The sequence below is a fragment of the Coregonus clupeaformis genome, unplaced genomic scaffold, assembly GCF_020615455.1.
Source record: "Coregonus clupeaformis isolate EN_2021a unplaced genomic scaffold, ASM2061545v1 scaf0063, whole genome shotgun sequence".
NCBI classification, from domain to species: Eukaryota; Metazoa; Chordata; class Actinopteri; order Salmoniformes; family Salmonidae; genus Coregonus; species Coregonus clupeaformis.
Window position 1 is genome coordinate 182,509 of NW_025533518.1, and position 18,566 is coordinate 201,074.

At 35.9% G+C, this 18,566-nt stretch overlaps 1 protein-coding gene across 1 annotated transcript in view; it reads right to left on the minus strand.

Moving 5' to 3' along the window:
* Positions 1 to 3,999, minus strand: part of LOC121559375 (short transient receptor potential channel 6-like) — a gene marked incomplete at its 3' end in the record, with an annotated part of 140,666 nt that extends 136,667 nt beyond the window's left edge. Inside the window, exon 1 of the mRNA XM_041872610.1 lies at positions 3,869 to 3,999. Coding sequence (XP_041728544.1) covers positions 3,869 to 3,999 — 131 coding nt within the window. The remainder of the gene's footprint in view (positions 1 to 3,868) is intronic.
* Between the last annotated feature and the right edge of the window lie 14,567 nt (positions 4,000 to 18,566).

Genomic DNA, 18,566 nt, shown 5'->3' on the forward strand with positions numbered 1-18,566 from the left:
ACCGTAGTCAGGGGTTAGTTTCCACCTCCTCAATATGACACCGTAGTCAGGGGTTAGTTTCCACCTCCTCAATATGACACCGTAGTCAGGGGTTAGTTTCCACCTCCTCAATATGACACCGTAGTCAGGGGTTAGTTTCCACCTCCTCAATATGACACCGTAGTCAGGGGTTAGTTTCCACCTCCTCAATATGACACCGTAGTCAGGGGTTAGTTTCCACCTCCTCAATATGACACCGTAGTCAGGGGTTAGTTTCCACTCCTCAATATGACACCGTAGTCAGGGTTAGTTTCCACCTCCCTCAATATGACACCGTAGTCAGGGGTTAGTTTCCACCTCCTCAATATGACACCGTAGTCAGGGGTTAGTTTCCACCTCCTCAATATGACACCGTAGTCAGGGGTTAGTTTCCACCTCCTCAATATGACACCGTAGTCAGGGGTTAGTTTCCACCTCCTCAATATGACACCGTAGTCAGGGGTTAGTTTCCACCTCCTCAATATGACACCGTAGTCAGGGTTAGTTTCCACCTCCTCAATATGACACCGTAGTCAGGGGTTAGTTTCCACCTCCTCAATATGACACCGTAGTCAGGGGTTAGTTTCCACCTCCTCAATATGACACCGTAGTCAGGGGTTAGTTTCCACCTCCTCAATATGACACCGTAGTCAGGGGTTAGTTTCCACCTCCTCAATATGACACCGTAGTCAGGGGTTAGTTTCCACCTCCTCAATATGACACCGTAGTCAGGGGTTAGTTTCCACCTCCTCAATATGACACCGTAGTCAGGGGTTAGTTTCCACCTCCTCAATATGACACCGTAGTCAGGGGTTAGTTTCCACCTCCTCAATATGACACCGTAGTCAGGGGTTAGTTTCCACCTCCTCAATATGACACCGTAGTCAGGGGTTAGTTTCCACCTCCTCAATATGACACCGTAGTCAGGGTTAGTTTCCACCTCCTCGAATATGACACCGTAGTCAGGGGTTAGTTTCCACCTCCTCAATATGACACCGTAGTCAGGGGTAGTTTCCACCTCCTCAATATGACACCGTAGTCAGGGGTTAGTTTCCACCTCCTCAATATGACACCGTAGTCAGGGGTTAGTTTCCACCTCCTCAATATGACACCGTAGTCAGGGGTTAGTTTCCACACCCTCAATATGACACCGTAGTCAGGGGTTATTTTCCACCTCCTCAATATGACACCGTAGTCAGGGTTAGTTTCCACCTCCTCAATATGACACCGTAGTCAGGGGTTAGTTTCCACCTCCTCAATATGACACCGTAGTCAGGGGTTATTTTCCACCTCCTCAATATGACACCGTAGTCAGGGGTTAGTTTCCACCTCCTCAATATGACACCGTAGTCAGGGGTTAGTTTCCACCTCCTCAATATGACACCGTAGTCAGGGGTTAGTTTCCACACCCTCAATATGACACCGTAGTCAGGGGTTATTTTCCACCTCCTCAATATGACACCGTAGTCAGGGGTTATTTTCCACCTCCTCAATATGACACCGTAGTCAGGGGTTAGTTTCCACCTCCTCAATATGACACCGTAGTCAGGGGTTAGTTTCCACCTCCTCAATATGACACCGTAGTCAGGGGTTAGTTTCCACCTCCTCAATATGACACCGTAGTCAGGGGTTAGTTTCCACCTCCTCAATATGACACCGTAGTCAGGGGTTAGTTTCCACCTCCTCAATATGACACCGTAGTCAGGGGTTAGTTTCCACCTCCTCAATATGACACCGTAGTCAGGGGTTAGTTTCCACCTCCTCAATATGACACCATAGTCAGGGGTTAGTTTACACCTCCTCAATATGACACCGTAGTCAGGGGTTAGTTTCCACCTCCTCAATATGACACCGTAGTCAGGGGTTAGTTTACACCTCCTCAATATGACACCGTAGTCAGGGGTTAGTTTCCACCTCCTCAATATGACACCGTAGTCAGGGGTTAGTTTCCACCTCCTCAATATGACACCGTAGATCAGGGGTTAGTTTCCACCTCCTCAATATGACACCGTAGTCAGGGGTTAGTTTCCACCTCCTCAATATGACACCGTAGTCAGGGGTTAGTTTCACCTCCTCAATATGACACCGTAGTCAGGGGTTAGTTTCCACCTCCTCAATATGACACCGTAGTCAGGGGTTGGTTTCCACCTCCTCAATATGACACCGTAGTCAGGGTTAGTTTCCACCTCCTCAATATGACACCGTAGTCAGGGTTAGTTTCCACCTCCTCAATATGACACCGTAGTCAGGGGTTAGTTTTCCACCTCCTCAATATGACACCGTAGTCAGGGGTTAGTTTCCACCTCCTCAATATGACACCGTAGTCAGGGGTTAGTTTCCACCTCCTCAATATGACACCGTAGTCAGGGGTTAGTTTCACCTCCTCAATATGACACCGTAGTCAGGGGTTAGTTTCCACCTCCTCAATATGACACCGTAGTCAGGGTTAGTTTCCACCTCCTCAATATGACACCGTAGTCAGGGGTTAGTTTCACCTCTCAATATGACACCGTAGTCAGGGTTAGTTTCCACCTCCTCAATATGACACCGTAGTCAGAGGTTAGTTTCCACCTCCTCAATATGACACCGTAGTCAGGGGTTAGTTTCCACCTCCTCAATATGACACCGTAGTCAGGGGTTAGTTTCCACCTCCTCAATATGACACCGTAGTCAGGGGTTAGTTTCACCTCCTCAATATGACACCGTAGTCAGGGGTTAGTTTCCACCTCCTCAATATGACACCGTAGTCAGGGGTTAGTTTCCACCTCCTCAATATGACACCGTAGTCAGGGTTAGTTTCCACCTCCTCAATATGACACCGTAGTCAGGGGTTAGTTTCCACCTCCTCAATATGACACTGTAGTCAGGGGTTAGTTTCCACCTCCTCAATATGACACCGTAGTCAGGGGTTAGTTTCACCTCCTCAATATGACACCGTAGTCAGGGGTTAGTTTCCACCTCCTCAATATGACACCGTAGTCAGGGGTTAGTTTCCACCTCCTCAATATGACACCGTAGTCAGAGGGTTAGTTTCCACCTCCTCAATATGACACCGTAGTCAGGGGTTAGTTTCCACCTCCTCAATATGACACCGTAGTCAGGGGTTAGTTTCACCTCCTCAATATGACACCGTAGTCAGGGGTTAGTTTCCACCTCCTCAATATGACACCGTAGTCAGGGGTTAGTTTCCACCTCCTCAATATGACACCGTAGTCAGGGTTAGTTTCCACCTCCTCAATATGACACCGTAGTCAGGGGTTAGTTTCCACCTCCTCAATATGACACCGTAGTCAGGGGTTAGTTTCCACCTCCTCAATATGACACCGTAGTCAGGGGTTAGTTTCCACCTCCTCAATATGACACCGTAGTCAGGGGTTAGTTTCCACCTCCTCAATATGACACCGTAGTCAGGGGTTAGTTTCCACCTCCTCATGATATGACACCATAGTCAGAGTGGGCTACAACACATGTTGTCCCCTATATAAATCAAGCTGTTGTTTTTCTCTATAAACTGCAATTTAGCTCTTAACTGCTTATGTGTACTAGATCAAAATGAACCTTACTATAATAAACCTTACTCTATACAGACAGGCTCATATCATAAAGACTACTGTGTGGTACAGACCTACAGGAAGTCTGTTCCATTCATCTAACTATTTTCTTGCCTGTGTTCTGTTCTGTTCTTCTGACCATAAAGGGTGCTTAGTAAATCTATTACGTATTCCTCAGGAAATCAAGTTGAAAATGTTAGTTTAGGCCTACATTATCAGACAGAAGTTGATACAAATGTAAAATGTTAGTCAGAAGTATAACTTATTATTTTAAGTTGAATCAGAGCCATGTCACTCACCCTGGGTAGTATCCATGGTAACTGGAACAGTTGTCATCTCCAAAGTCTGCATTGATGAGCAGGTTGTCACGACTCCTGACCCTCCGCTCGATCACATGGTTCTGTTCCGTCACTGACCGGCGCTGGTTCATCTTCTGACCGCTACACAACTGCTAAACAACCGCTTTAGACCGCTATGGACCACTAAAGATTACTGCAGACCACTATAGACTACTACAGACCACTTAAGACAACTACTGACAACTACTGACAACTGCTGACAACTACTGACAACTACTGACATCTACTGACAACTACAGACCACAGACTACTGCAGACCACTGCAGACCACTGCAGACCACAGACCACTGCAGACCACTGCAGACCACTGCAGACCACTGCAGACCACTACAGACCACTACAGACCACTGCAGACCACTACAGACCACTGCAGACCACTGCATACCACTACAGACCACTATCCACAACGGCCGCTCCTGCTGCTGGTTACCGCTCTAGGGTTCTGACATCTCACACACACTGAGTCGCCAATACAGCAACGCGTGGCCTTTCTCATTCGTTCTCTCTCTCACTCACTCTCTCTCTTTCTCTCTCTCTTTCTACTTTCTCTTGCTCGCTCTCTCTCTCCAACTGCCTCTCCTCTCCTCTCCTCTCCTCCCCTCTCTCTCTCTCTCTCACCTCTTTCTCTCTCTCTCAATTCAATTCAATTCAAAGTGTCTTTATTAGCAAAGTGAAATAAACATTAAACAAAAGTGAGAAGCAACAAAAGTAACAACATCAACAAAACACTATTCGAAATTAACAGTAAACATTGCACTGCAAAAGGTTGCAAAATGATTTATCTCTCTCCCCCTTCTCTCTCTACCCCCCTCTCTACCCCCAATTCAATTTAAGGTCTTTATTGGCTTGGGAAACATATGTTTACATTGCCAAAGTAAGTGAATTAGATAAACAAAAGTGAAATAAACAATACAAAATGTACAGTAAACATTACTCACAAAAGTTCCAAAAGAATAAAGACACTTCAAGTGTCATTATGTCTATATACAGTGTTGTAATGATGTGCAAATAGTTAAAGTACAAAAAGGAAAATAAATCAACATAAATATAGGTTGTATTTACAATGGTGTTTGTTCTTCACTGGTTGCCCTTTTCTTGTGGCAACAGTTCACAAATCTTGCTGCTGTGATGGCACACTGTGGTATTTCACCCATTAGACATGTGCGTTTATCAAAATTGGGTCTGTTTTCAAATTCTTTGTGGATCTGTGTAATATGAGGGAAATATGTGTCTCTAATATGGTCATGCATTTGGCAGGAGGTTAGGAATTGCAGCTCAGTTTCCACCTCATTTTGTGGGCAGTGTGCACATAGCCTGTCTTTTCTTGAGAGCCAGGTCTGCCTACGGCAACCTTTCTCAATAGCAAGGCTATGCTCACTGAGACTGTACATAGTCAAAGATTGCCTTAATTTTGGGTCAGTCACAGTGGTCAGGTATTCTGCCACTGTGTACTCTTTGTTTAGGGCCAAACAGCATTCTAGTTTGCTCAGTTTTTTTGTTAATTATTTCAAATTCTTTCTACTCCCCCTGTCTCGCTACCTACCCCTTTATCTCTACCCCCCTCACTCTTTACTGGACTAGGTATGAAAAATGTGAATACAACATTCAGTACAGTTTAATGATTAATAACACTGTTAACACAACATTCAGTAGAGTTTAGTGATGAATAACACTGTTAATACAAAATTCAGTACAGTTTAATGATTAATAACACTGTTAATACAACATTCAGTACAATTTAGCGATGAATTACATTGTTAATACAACATTCAGTACAGTTTAGTGATTAATAACAGTGTTAATACAACATTCAGTACAGTTTAGTGATGAATAACACTGTTAACACAACATTCAGTACAGTTATGTAATTAATAACACTATTAACACAACATTCATTATAGTTTAGTGATGAATTACACTGTTAATACTACATTCAGTACAGTTTAGTGATGAATAAAACTGTTAATACAACATTCAGTACCGTTTAGTAATTAAGAACACTGTTAACACAACATTCAGTAGAGTTTAGTGATGAATAACACTGTTAATACAAATTCAGTGCAGTTTAATGAATAATAACACTGTTAATACAACATTCAGTACAGTTTAGTAATTAATAACACTGTTAACACAACATTCAGTACAGTTTAGCGATGAATTACACTGTTAATACAACATTCAGTACTGTTTACTGATTAATTACACTGTTAATACAACATTCAGTACAGTTTAGTGATGAATAACACTGTTAACACAACATTATGTACAGTTTAGTCATTAACAACACTATTAACACAACATTCAGGTACATTTTAGTGATAAATAACACTGTTAACACAACATTCAGTACAGTTATGTAATTAATAACACTATTAACACAACATTCAGTACAGTTTAGTGATGAATTACACTGTTAATACTACATTCAGTACAGTTTAGTGATGAATAACACTGTTAATACAACATTCAGTACCGTTTAGTAATTAAGAACACTGTTAACACAACATTCAGTAGAGTTTAGTGATGAATAACACTGTTAATACAAATTCAGTGCAGTTTAATGAATAATAACACTGTTAATACAACATTCAGTACAGTTTAGTAATTAATAACACTGTTAACACAACATTCAGTACAGTTTAGCGATGAATTACACTGTTAACACAACATTATGTACAGTTTAGTCATTAACAACACTATTAACACAACATTCAGGTACATTTTAGTGATACATAACACTGTTAACACAACATTCAGTACAGTTATGTAATTAATAACACTATTAACACAACATTCATTACAGTTTAGTGATGAATTACACTGTTAATACAACATTCAGTACAGTTTAGTGATGAATAAAACTGTTAATACAACATTCAGTACCTTTTAGTAATTAAGAACACTGTTAACACAACATTCAGTACAGTTTAGAAATGAATTACACTGTTAATACAACATTCAGTACAGTTTAGTGAATAATAACACTGTTATACAACATTCAGTACAGTTTAGTGATGAATAACACTGTTAACACAACATTATGTACAGTTTAGTCATTAACAACACTATTAACACAACATTCAGGTACATTTTAGTGATGAATAACACTGTTAACACAACATTCAGTACAGTTATGCAATTAGTAACACTATTAACACAACATTCGTTACAGTTTAGTTATGAATAATTATGTTAATACAACATTCAATATAGTTTAATAATTAATAACAATGTTAGTACAACATTCGGTAGAGTTTGGTAGTTAATAACACTATTAACACAACATTCATTACAGTTTAGTGATGAATAACACTGTTAACACAACATTATGTACAGTTTAGTCATTAACAACACTATTAACACATATTCAGGTACATTTTAGTGATAAATAACACTGTTAACACAACATTCAGTACAATGTAGTAATTAATAACACTATTAATACAACATTCAGTACAGCTTAGTAATTAATAACAATGTTAACACAACATTCAGTAGATTTAGTGATGAATAACATTGTTAATACAAATTCTGTACAGTTTAGTGATGAATAACACTGTTAACACAACATTCAGTACAGTTCAATGATTAATAACACTGTTAATAGAACATTTAGTACAGTTTAGTAATTAATAACACTGTTAACACAACATTCAGTACAATTTAGTGATGAATAACACTATTAACACAACATTCAGTACAGTTGAGTGATGAATAACACTGTTAACACAACATTCAGTACAATTATGTAATTAATAACACTATTAACACATCATTATGTACAGTTTAGTGATGAATTACACTGTTAATACAACATTCAGTACAGTTTAGTGATGAATAAAACTGTGAATACAACATTCAGTACAGTTTAGTAATTAAGAACACTGTTAACACAACATTCAGTAGAGTTTAGTGATGAATAACACTGTTAATACAAAATTCAGTACAGTTTAGTAATGAATAACACTGTTAACACAACATTCAGTACAGTTTAGCGATGAATTACACTGTTAATACAACATTCAGTACAGTTTAGTGATTAATAACAGTGTTAATACAACATTCAGTACAGTTTAGTGATGAATAACACTGTTAACACAACATTCAGTACAGTTATGTAATTAATAACACTATTAACACAACATTCATTATAGTTTAGTGATGAATTACACTGTTAATACTACATTCAGTACAGTTTAGTGATGAATAAAACTGTTAATACAACATTCAGTACCGTTTAGTAATTAAGAACACTGTTAACACAACATTCAGTAGAGTTTAGTGATGAATAACACTGTTAATACAAATTCAGTGCAGTTTAATGAATAATAACACTGTTAATACAACATTCAGTACAGTTTAGTAGTTAATAACACTGTTAACACAACATTCAGTACAGTTTAGCGATGAATTACACTGTTAATACAACATTCAGTACTGTTTACTGATTAATTACACTGTTAATACAACATTCAGTACAGTTTAGTGATGAATAACACTGTTAACACAACATTATGTACAGTTTAGTCATTAACAACACTATTAACACAACATTCAGGTACATTTTAGTGATAAATAACACTGTTAACACAACATTCAGTACAGTTATGTAATTAATAACACTATTAACACAACATTCATTACAGTTTAGTGATGAATTACACTGTTAATACAACATTATGTACAGTTTAGTGATGAATAAAACTGTTAATACAACATTCAGTACCTTTTAGTAATTAAGAACACTGTTAACACAACATTCAGTAGAGTTTAGTGATGAATAACACTGTTAATACAACATTCAGTACAGTTTAGTGATGAATAATACTGTTAACACAACATTCAGTACAGTTTAGAAATGAATTACACTGTTAATACAACATTCAGTACAGTTTAGTGAATAATAACACTGTTATACAACATTCAGTACAGTTTAGTGATGAATAACACTGTTAACACAACATTATGTACAGTTTAGTCATTAACAACACTATTAACACAACATTCAGGTACATTTTAGTGATGAATAACACTGTTAACACAACATTCAGTACAGTTATGCAATTAGTAACACTATTAACACAACATTCGTTACAGTTTAGTTATGAATAATTATGTTAATACAACATTCAATATAGTTTAATAATTAATAACAATGTTAGTACAACATTCGGTAGAGTTTGGTAGTTAATAACACTATTAACACAACATTCATTACAGTTTAGTGATGAATTACACTGTTAATACAACATTCAGTACAGTTTAGTGATGAATAACACTGTTAACACAACATTATGTACAGTTTAGTCATTAACAACACTATTAACACATATTCAGGTACATTTTAGTGATAAATAACACTGTTAACACAACATTCAGTACAGTTATGTAATTAATAACACTATTAACACAACATTCATTACAGTTTAGTGATGAATTACACTGTTAATACAACATTCAGTACAGTTTAGTGATGAATAAAACTGTTAATACAACATTCAGTACCTTTTAGTAATTAAGAACACTGTTAACACAACATTCAGTAGAGTTTAGTGATGAATAACACTGTTAATACAACATTCAGTACAGTTTAGTGAATAATAACACTGTTATACAACATTCAGTACAGTTTAGTGATGAAGAACACTGTTAACACAACATTATGTAGAGTTTAGTCATGAACAACACTATTAACACAACATTCAGGTACATTTTAGTGATGAATAACACTGTTAACACAACATTCAGTACAGTTTAGTTATGAATAATTATTTTAATACAACATTCAATATAGTTTAATAATTAATAACAATGTTAGTACAACATTCAGTAGAGTTTGGTAGTTAATAACACTATTAACACAACATTCATTACAGTTTAGTGATGAATTACACTGTTAATACAACATTCAGTACAGTTTAGTGATGAATAAAACTGTTAATACAACATTCAGTACAGTTCAGTAATTAATAACACTGTTAACACAACATTCAGTACAGTTTAGCGATGAATTACACTGTTAATACAACATTCAGTACAGTTTAGTGATGAATAATACTGTTAACACAGCATTCAGTACAGTTTAGAAATGAATTACACTGTTAATACAACATTCAGTACAGTTTAGTGAATAATAACACTGTTATACAACATTCAGTACAGTTTAGTGATGAATAACACTGTTAACACAACATTATGTACAGTTTAGTCATTAACAACACTATTAACACAACATTCAGGTACATTTTAGTGATAAATAACACTGTTAACACAACATTCAGTACAGTTATGTAATTAATAACACTATTAACACAACATTCATTACAGTTAAGTGATGAATTACACTGTTAGTACAACATTCAGTACAGTTTAGTGATGAATAAAACTGTTAATACAACATTCAGTACCTTTTAGTAATTAAGAACACTGTTAACACAACATTCAGTAGAGTTTAGTGATGAATAACACTGTTAATACAACATTCAGTACAGTTTAGTGATGAATAATACTGTTAACACAGCATTCAGTAAAGTTTAGAAATGAATTACACTGTTAATACAACATTCAGTACAGTTTAGTGAATAATAACACTGTTATACAACATTCAGTACAGTTTAGTGATGAATAACACTGTTAACACAACATTATGTACAGTTTAGTCATTAACAACACTATTAACACAACATTCAGGTACATTTTAGTGATGAATAACACTGTTAACACAACATTCAGTACAGTTTAGTTATGAATAATTATGTTAATACAACATTCAATATAGTTTAATAATTAATAACAATGTTAGTACAACATTCGGTAGAGTTTGGTAGTTAATAACACTATTAACACAACATTCATTACAGTTTAGTGATGAATTACACTGTTAATACAACATTCAGTACAGTTTAGTGATGAATAACACTGTTAACACAACATTATGTACAGTTTAGTCATTAACAACACTATTAACACATATTCAGGTACATTTTAGTGATAAATAACACTGTTAACACAACATTCAGTACAATGTAGTAATTAATAACACTATTAATACAACATTAAGTACAGCTTAGTAATTAATAACAATGTTAACACAACATTCAGTAGATTTAGTGATGAATAACATTGTTAATACAAATTCTGTACAGTTTAGTGATGAATAACACTGTTAACACAACATTCAGTACAGTTCAATGATTAATAACACTGTTAATAGAACATTTAGTACAGTTTAGTAATTAATAACACGGTTAACACAACATTCAGTACAATTTAGTGATGAATAACACTATTAACACAACATTCAGTACAGTTGAGTGATGAATAACACTGTTAACACAACATTCAGTACAATTATGTAATTAATAACACTATTAACACATCATTATGTACAGTTTAGTGATGAATTACACTGTTAATACAACATTCAGTACAGTTTAGTGATGAATAAAACTGTGAATACAACATTCAGTACCGTTTAGTAATTAAGAACACTGTTAACACAACATTCAGTAGAGTTTAGTGATGAATAACACTGTTAATACAACAGTCAGTACAGTTTAGTAATGAATAACACTGTTAACACAACATTCAGTACAATTTAGCGATGAATTACACTGTTAATACAACATTCAAATCAAATCAAATCAAATTTTATTGGTCACATGCGCCGAATACAACAGGTGCAGACATTACAGTGAAATGCTTACTTACAGCCCTTAACCAACAGTGCATTTATTTTAAACAAAAAAGTAAGAATAAAACAACAACAAAAAAGTGTTGAGAAAAAAAGAGCAGAAGTGAAATAAAGTGACAGTAGGGAGGCTATATATACAGTAAAATAAAGTGACACTAGGGAGGCTATATATACAGGGGGGTACCGTTGCATAGTCAATGTACGGGGGCACCGGCTAGTTGAGGTAGTTGAGGTAATATGTACATGTGGGTAGAGTTAAAGTGACTATGCATAAATACTTAACAGAGTAGCAGCAGCGTAAAAAGGATGGGGTGGGGGGGCAGTGCAAATAGTCCGGGTAGCCATGATTAGCTGTTCAGGAGTCTTATGGCTTGGGGGTAGAAGCTGTTGAGAAGTCTTTTGGACCTAGACTTGGCACTCCGGTACCGCTTGCCGTGCGGTAGCAGAGAGAACAGTCTATGACTAGGGTGGCTGGAGTCTTTGACAATTTTGAGGGCCTTCCTCTGACACCGCCTGGTATAGAGGTCCTGGATGGCAGGGAGCTTTGCCCCAGTGATGTACTGGGCCGTACGCACTACCCTCTGTAGTGCCTTGCGGTCAGAGGCCAAGCAGTTGCCATACCAGGCGGTGATGCAACCAGTCAGGATGCTCTCGATGGTGCAGCTGTAGAATTTTTGAGGATCTGAGGACCCATGCCAAATCTTTTTAGTCTCCTGAGGGGGAATAGGCTTTGTCGTGCCCTCTTCACGACTGTCTTGGTGTGTTTGGACCATGATAGTTCGTTGGTGATGTGGACACCAAGGAACTTGGAAGCTCTCAACCTGTTCCACTACAGCCCCGTCGATGAGAATGGGGGCGTGCTCAGTCCTCTTTTTTTCCTGTAGTCCACAATCATCTCCTTTGTCTTGGTCACGTTGAGGGAGAGGTTGTTGTCCTGGCACCACACGGCCAGATCTCTGACCTCCTCCCTATAGGCTGTCTCATCGTTGTCGGTGATCAGGCCTACCACTGTTGTGTCGTCGGCAAACTTAATGATGGTGTTGGAGTCGTGCCTGGCCATGCAGTCATGGGTGAACAGAGAGTACAGGAGGGGACTGAGCACGCACCCCTGAGGGGCCCCCGTGTTGAGGATCAGTGTGGCAGATGTGTTGTTACCTACCCTTACCACCTGGGGGCGGCCCGTCAGGAAGTCCAGGATCCAGTTGCAGAGGGAGGTGTTTAGTCCCAGGATCCTTAGTTTAGTGATGAGCTTAGAGGGCACTATGGTGTTGAATGCTGAGCTGTAGTCAATGAATAGCATTCTCACGTAGGTGTTCCTCTTGTCCAGGTGGGAAAGGGCAGTGTGGAGTGTGATAGAGATTGCATCATCTGTGGATCTGTTGGGGCGGTATGCAAATTGGAGTGGGTCTAGGGTTTCTGGGATTATGCTGTTGATGTGAGCCATGACCAGTCTTTCAAAGCACTTCATGGCTACAGACGTCAGTGCTACGGGTCGGTAGTCATTTAGGCAGGTTATCTTAGAGTTCTTGGGCACGGGGACTATGGTGGTCTGCTTGAAACATGTTGGTATTACAGACTCAGTCAGGGACATGTTGAAAATGTCAGTGAAGACACTTGCAAGTTGGTCAGCACATGCTCGGAGTACACGTCCTGGTAATCCGTCTGGCCCTGCGGCCTTGTGAATGTTGACCTGCTTAAAAGTCTTACTCACATCGGCTACGGAGAGCGTGATCACATAGTCGTCCGGAACAGCTGGTGCTCTCATGCATGCTTCAGTGTTGCTTGCCTCGGGCGAGCATAGAAGTGGTTTAGCTCGTCTGGTAGGCTTGTGTCACTGGGCAGCTCGCGGCTGTGCTTCCCTTTGTAGTCTGTAATAGTTTTCAAGCCCTGCCACATCCGACGAGCGTCAGAGCCAGTGTAGTATGATTCAATCTTAGACCTGTATTGACTCTTTGCCTGTTTGATGGTTCGTCGGAGGTCATAGCGGGATTTCTTATAAGCGTCCGGGTTAGAGTCCCGTTCCTTGAAAGCGGCAGCTCTACCCTTTAGCTCAGTGCGGATGTTTCCTGTAATCCATGGCTTCTGGTTGGGGTATGTACGTACGGTCACTGTGGGGACGATATCATCGATGCACTTATTGATGAAGCCAGTGACTGATGTGGTGTACTCCTCAATGCTGTCTGAAGAATCCCGGAACATGTTCCAGTCTGTGCTAGCAAAACAGTCCTGTAGCTTAGCATCTGCGTCATCTGACCTCTGTTAATACTACATTCAGTACAGTTTAGTGATGAATAACACTGTTAATACAACATTCAGTACCGTTTAGTAATTAAGAACACTGTTAACACAACATTCAGTACAGTTTAGTGATGAATAACACTGTTAACACAACATTCAGTACAGTTATGTAATTAATAACACTGTTAACACAACATTCATTATAGTTTAGTGATGAATTACACTGTTAATACTACATTCAGTACAGTTTAGTGATGAATAAAACTGTTAATACAACATTCAGTACCGTTTAGTAATTAAGAACACTGTTAACACAACATTCAGTAGAGTTTAGTGATGAATAACACTGTTAATACAACATTCAGTGCAGTTTAATGAATAATAACACTGTTAATACAACATTCAGTACAGTTTAGTAATTAATAACACTGTTAACACAACATTCAGTACAGTTTAGCGATGAATTACACTGTTAATACAACATTCAGTACAGTTCAGTAATTAATAACACTGTTAACACAACATTCAGTACAGTTTAGTGATGAATAACACTGTTAACACAACATTATGTACAGTTTAGTCATTAACAACACTATTAACACAACATTCAGGTACATTTTAGTGATGAATAACACTGTTAACACAACATTCAGTACAGTTATGTAATTAATAACACTATTAACACAACATTCAGTACAGTTTAGTGATGAATTACACTGTTAATACAACATTCAGTACAGTTTAGTGATGAATAACACTGTTAATACAACATTCAGTACAGTTTAGTAATTAAGAACACTGTTAACACAACATTCAGTAGAGATAAGTGATGAATAACACTGTTAATACAAATTCAGTGCAGTTTAATGAATAATAAAACTGTTAATACAACATTCAGTACCGTTTAGTAATTAAGAACACTGTTAACACAACATTCAGTAGAGTTTAGTGATGAATAACACTGTTAACACAACATTATGTACAGTTTAGTCATTAACAACACTATTAACACAACATTCAGGTACATTTTAGTGATAAATAACACTGTTAACACAACATTCAGTACAGTTATGTAATTAATAACACTATTAACACAACATTCATTACAGTTTAGTGATGAATTACACTGTTAATACAACATTCAGTACAGTTTAGTGATGAATAAAACTGTTAATACAACATTCAGTACCTTTTAGTAATTAAGAACACTGTTAACACAACATTCAGTACAGTTTAGAAATGAATTACACTGTTAATACAACATTCAGTACAGTTTAGTGAATAATAACACTGTTATACAACATTCAGTACAGTTTAGTGATGAATAACACTGTTAACACAACATTATGTACAGTTTAGTCATTAACAACACTGTTAACACAACATTCAGGTACATTTTAGTGATGAATAACACTGTTAACACAACATTCAGTACAGTTATGCAATTAGTAACACTATTAACACAACATTCGTTACAGTTTAGTTATGAATAATTATGTTAATACAACATTCAATATAGTTTAATAATTAATAACAATGTTAGTACAACATTCGGTAGAGTTTGGTAGTTAATAACACTATTAACACAACATTCAGTACAGTTTAGTGATGAATAACACTGTTAACACAACATTATGTACAGTTTAGTCATTAACAACACTATTAACACAACATTCAGGTACAGTTTAGTGATAAATAACACTGTTAACACAACATTCAGTACAATGTAGTAATTAATAACACTGTTAATACAACATTCAGTACAGCTTAGTAATTAATAACAATGTTAATACAACATTCAGTAGAGTTAGTGATGAATAACATTGTTAATACAAAATTCTGTACAGTTTAGTGATGAATAACACTGTTTACACGACATTCAGTACAGTTTAGTCATTAATAACACTGTTAACACAACATTCAGTACAGTTTAGTGATTAATAACACTGTTAACACAACATTCAGTACAATTTAGTGATGAATAACACTGTTAACACAACATTCAGTACAGTTTAGTGATAAATAACACTGTTAACACAACATTCAGTACAGTTATGTAATTAATAACACTATTAACACAACATTCAGTACAGTTTAGTGATGAATTACACTGTTAATACAACATTCAGTACAGTTTAGTGATGAATAAAACTGTGAATACAACAATCAGTACCGTTTAGTAATTATGAACACTGTTAACACAACATTCAGTAGAGTTTAGTGATGAATAACACTGTTAATACAACAGTCAGTACAGTTTAGTAATGAATAACACTGTTAACACAACATTCAGTACAGTTTAGCGATGAATTACACTGTTAATACAACATTCAGTACAGTTTAGTGATTAATAACAGTGTTAATACAACATTCAGTACAGTTTAGTGATGAATAACACTGTTAACACAACATTCAGTACAGTTATGTAATTAATAACACTATTAACACAACATTCATTATAGTTTAGTGATGAATTACACTGTTAATACTACATTCAGTACAGTTTAGTGATGAATAAAACTGTTAATACAACATTCAGTACCGTTTAGTAATTAAGAACACTGTTAACACAACATTCAGTAGAGTTTAGTGATGAATAACACTGTTAATACAAATTCAGTGCAGTTTAATGAATAATAACACTGTTAATACAACATTCAGTACAGTTTAGTAATTAATAACACTGTTAACACAACATTCAGTACAGTTTAGCGATGAATTACACTGTTAATACAACATTCAGTACAGTTTAGTGATTAATTACACTGTTAATACAACATTCAGTACAGTTTAGTGATGAATAACACTGTTAACACAACATTATGTACAGTTTAGTCATTAACAACACTATTAACACAACATTCAGGTACATTTTAGTGATGAATAACACTGTTAACACAACATTCAGTACAGTTATGTAATTAATAACACTATTAACACAACATTCATTACAGTTTAGTGATGAATTACACTGTTAATACAACATTCAGTACAGTTTAGTGATGAATAAAACTGTTAATACAACATTCAGTACCTTTTAGTAATTAAGAACACTGTTAACACAACATTCAGTAGAGTTTAGTGATGAATAACACTGTTAATACAACATTCAGTACAGTTTAGTGATGAATAACACTGTTAACACAACATTCAGTACAGTTTAGCGATGAATTACACTGTTAATACAACATTCAGTACAGTTTAGTGAATAATAACACTGTTATACAACATTCAGTACAGTTTAGTGATGAATAACACTGTTAACACAACATTATGTACAGTTTAGTCATTTACAACACTATTAACACAACATTCAGGTACAGTTTAGTGATGAATAACACTGTTAACACAACATTCAGGACAGTTATGCAATTAGTAACACTATTAACACAACATTCGTTACAGTTTAGTGATGAATAATTATGTTAATACAACATTCAATATAGTTTAATAATTAATAACAATGTTAGTACAACATTCTGTAGAGTTTGGTAGTTAATAACACTATTAACACAACATTCATTACAGTTTAGTGATGAATTACACTGTTAATACAACATTCAGTACAGTTTAGTGATGAATAACACTGTTAACACAACATTATGTACAGTTTAGTCATTAACAACACTATTAACACATATTCAGGTACATTTTAGTGATGAATAACACTGTTAACACAACATTCAGTACAGTTATGTAATTAATAACACTATTAACACAACATTCATTACAGTTTAGTGATGAATTACACTGTTAATACAACATTCAGTACAGTTTAGTGATGAATAAAACTGTTAATACAACATTCAGTACCGTTTAGTAATTAAGAACACTGTTAACACAACATTCAGTACAGTTTAGTGAATAATAACACTGTTATACAACATTCAGTACAGTTTAGTGATGAATAACACTGTTAACACAACATTATGTACAGTTTAGTCATTAACAACACTATTAACACAACATTCAGGTACATTTTAGTGATGAATAACACTGTTAACACAACATTCAGTACAGTTATGCAATTAGTAACACTATTAACACAAAATTCAGTTACAGTTTAGTGATGAATAATTACTGTTAATACAACATTCAGTATAGTTTAATAATTAATAACAATGTTAGTACAACATTCAGTAGAGTTTGGTAGTTAATAACACTATTAACACAACATTCATTACAGTTTAGTGATGAATTACACTGTTAATACAACATTCAGTACAGTTTAGTGATGAATAAAACTGTTAATACAACATTCAGTACCTTTTAGTAATTAAGAACACTGTTAACACAACATTCAGTAGAGTTTAGTGATGAATAACACTGTTAATACAACATTCAGTACAGTTTAGTGATGAATAATACTGTTAACACAACATTCAGTACAGTTTAGAAATGAATTACACTGTTAATACAACATTCAGTACAGTTTAGTGAATAATAACACTGTTATACAACATTCAGTACAGTTTAGTGATGAATAACACTGTTAACACAACATTATGTACAGTTTAGTCATTAACAACACTATTAACACAACATTCAGGTACATTTTAGTGATGAATAACACTGTTAACACAACATTCAGTACAGTTATGCAATTAGTAACACTATTAACACAACATTCATTACAGTTTAGTGATGAATAATTATGTTAATACAACATTCAATACAGTTTAATAATTAATAACAATGTTAGTACAA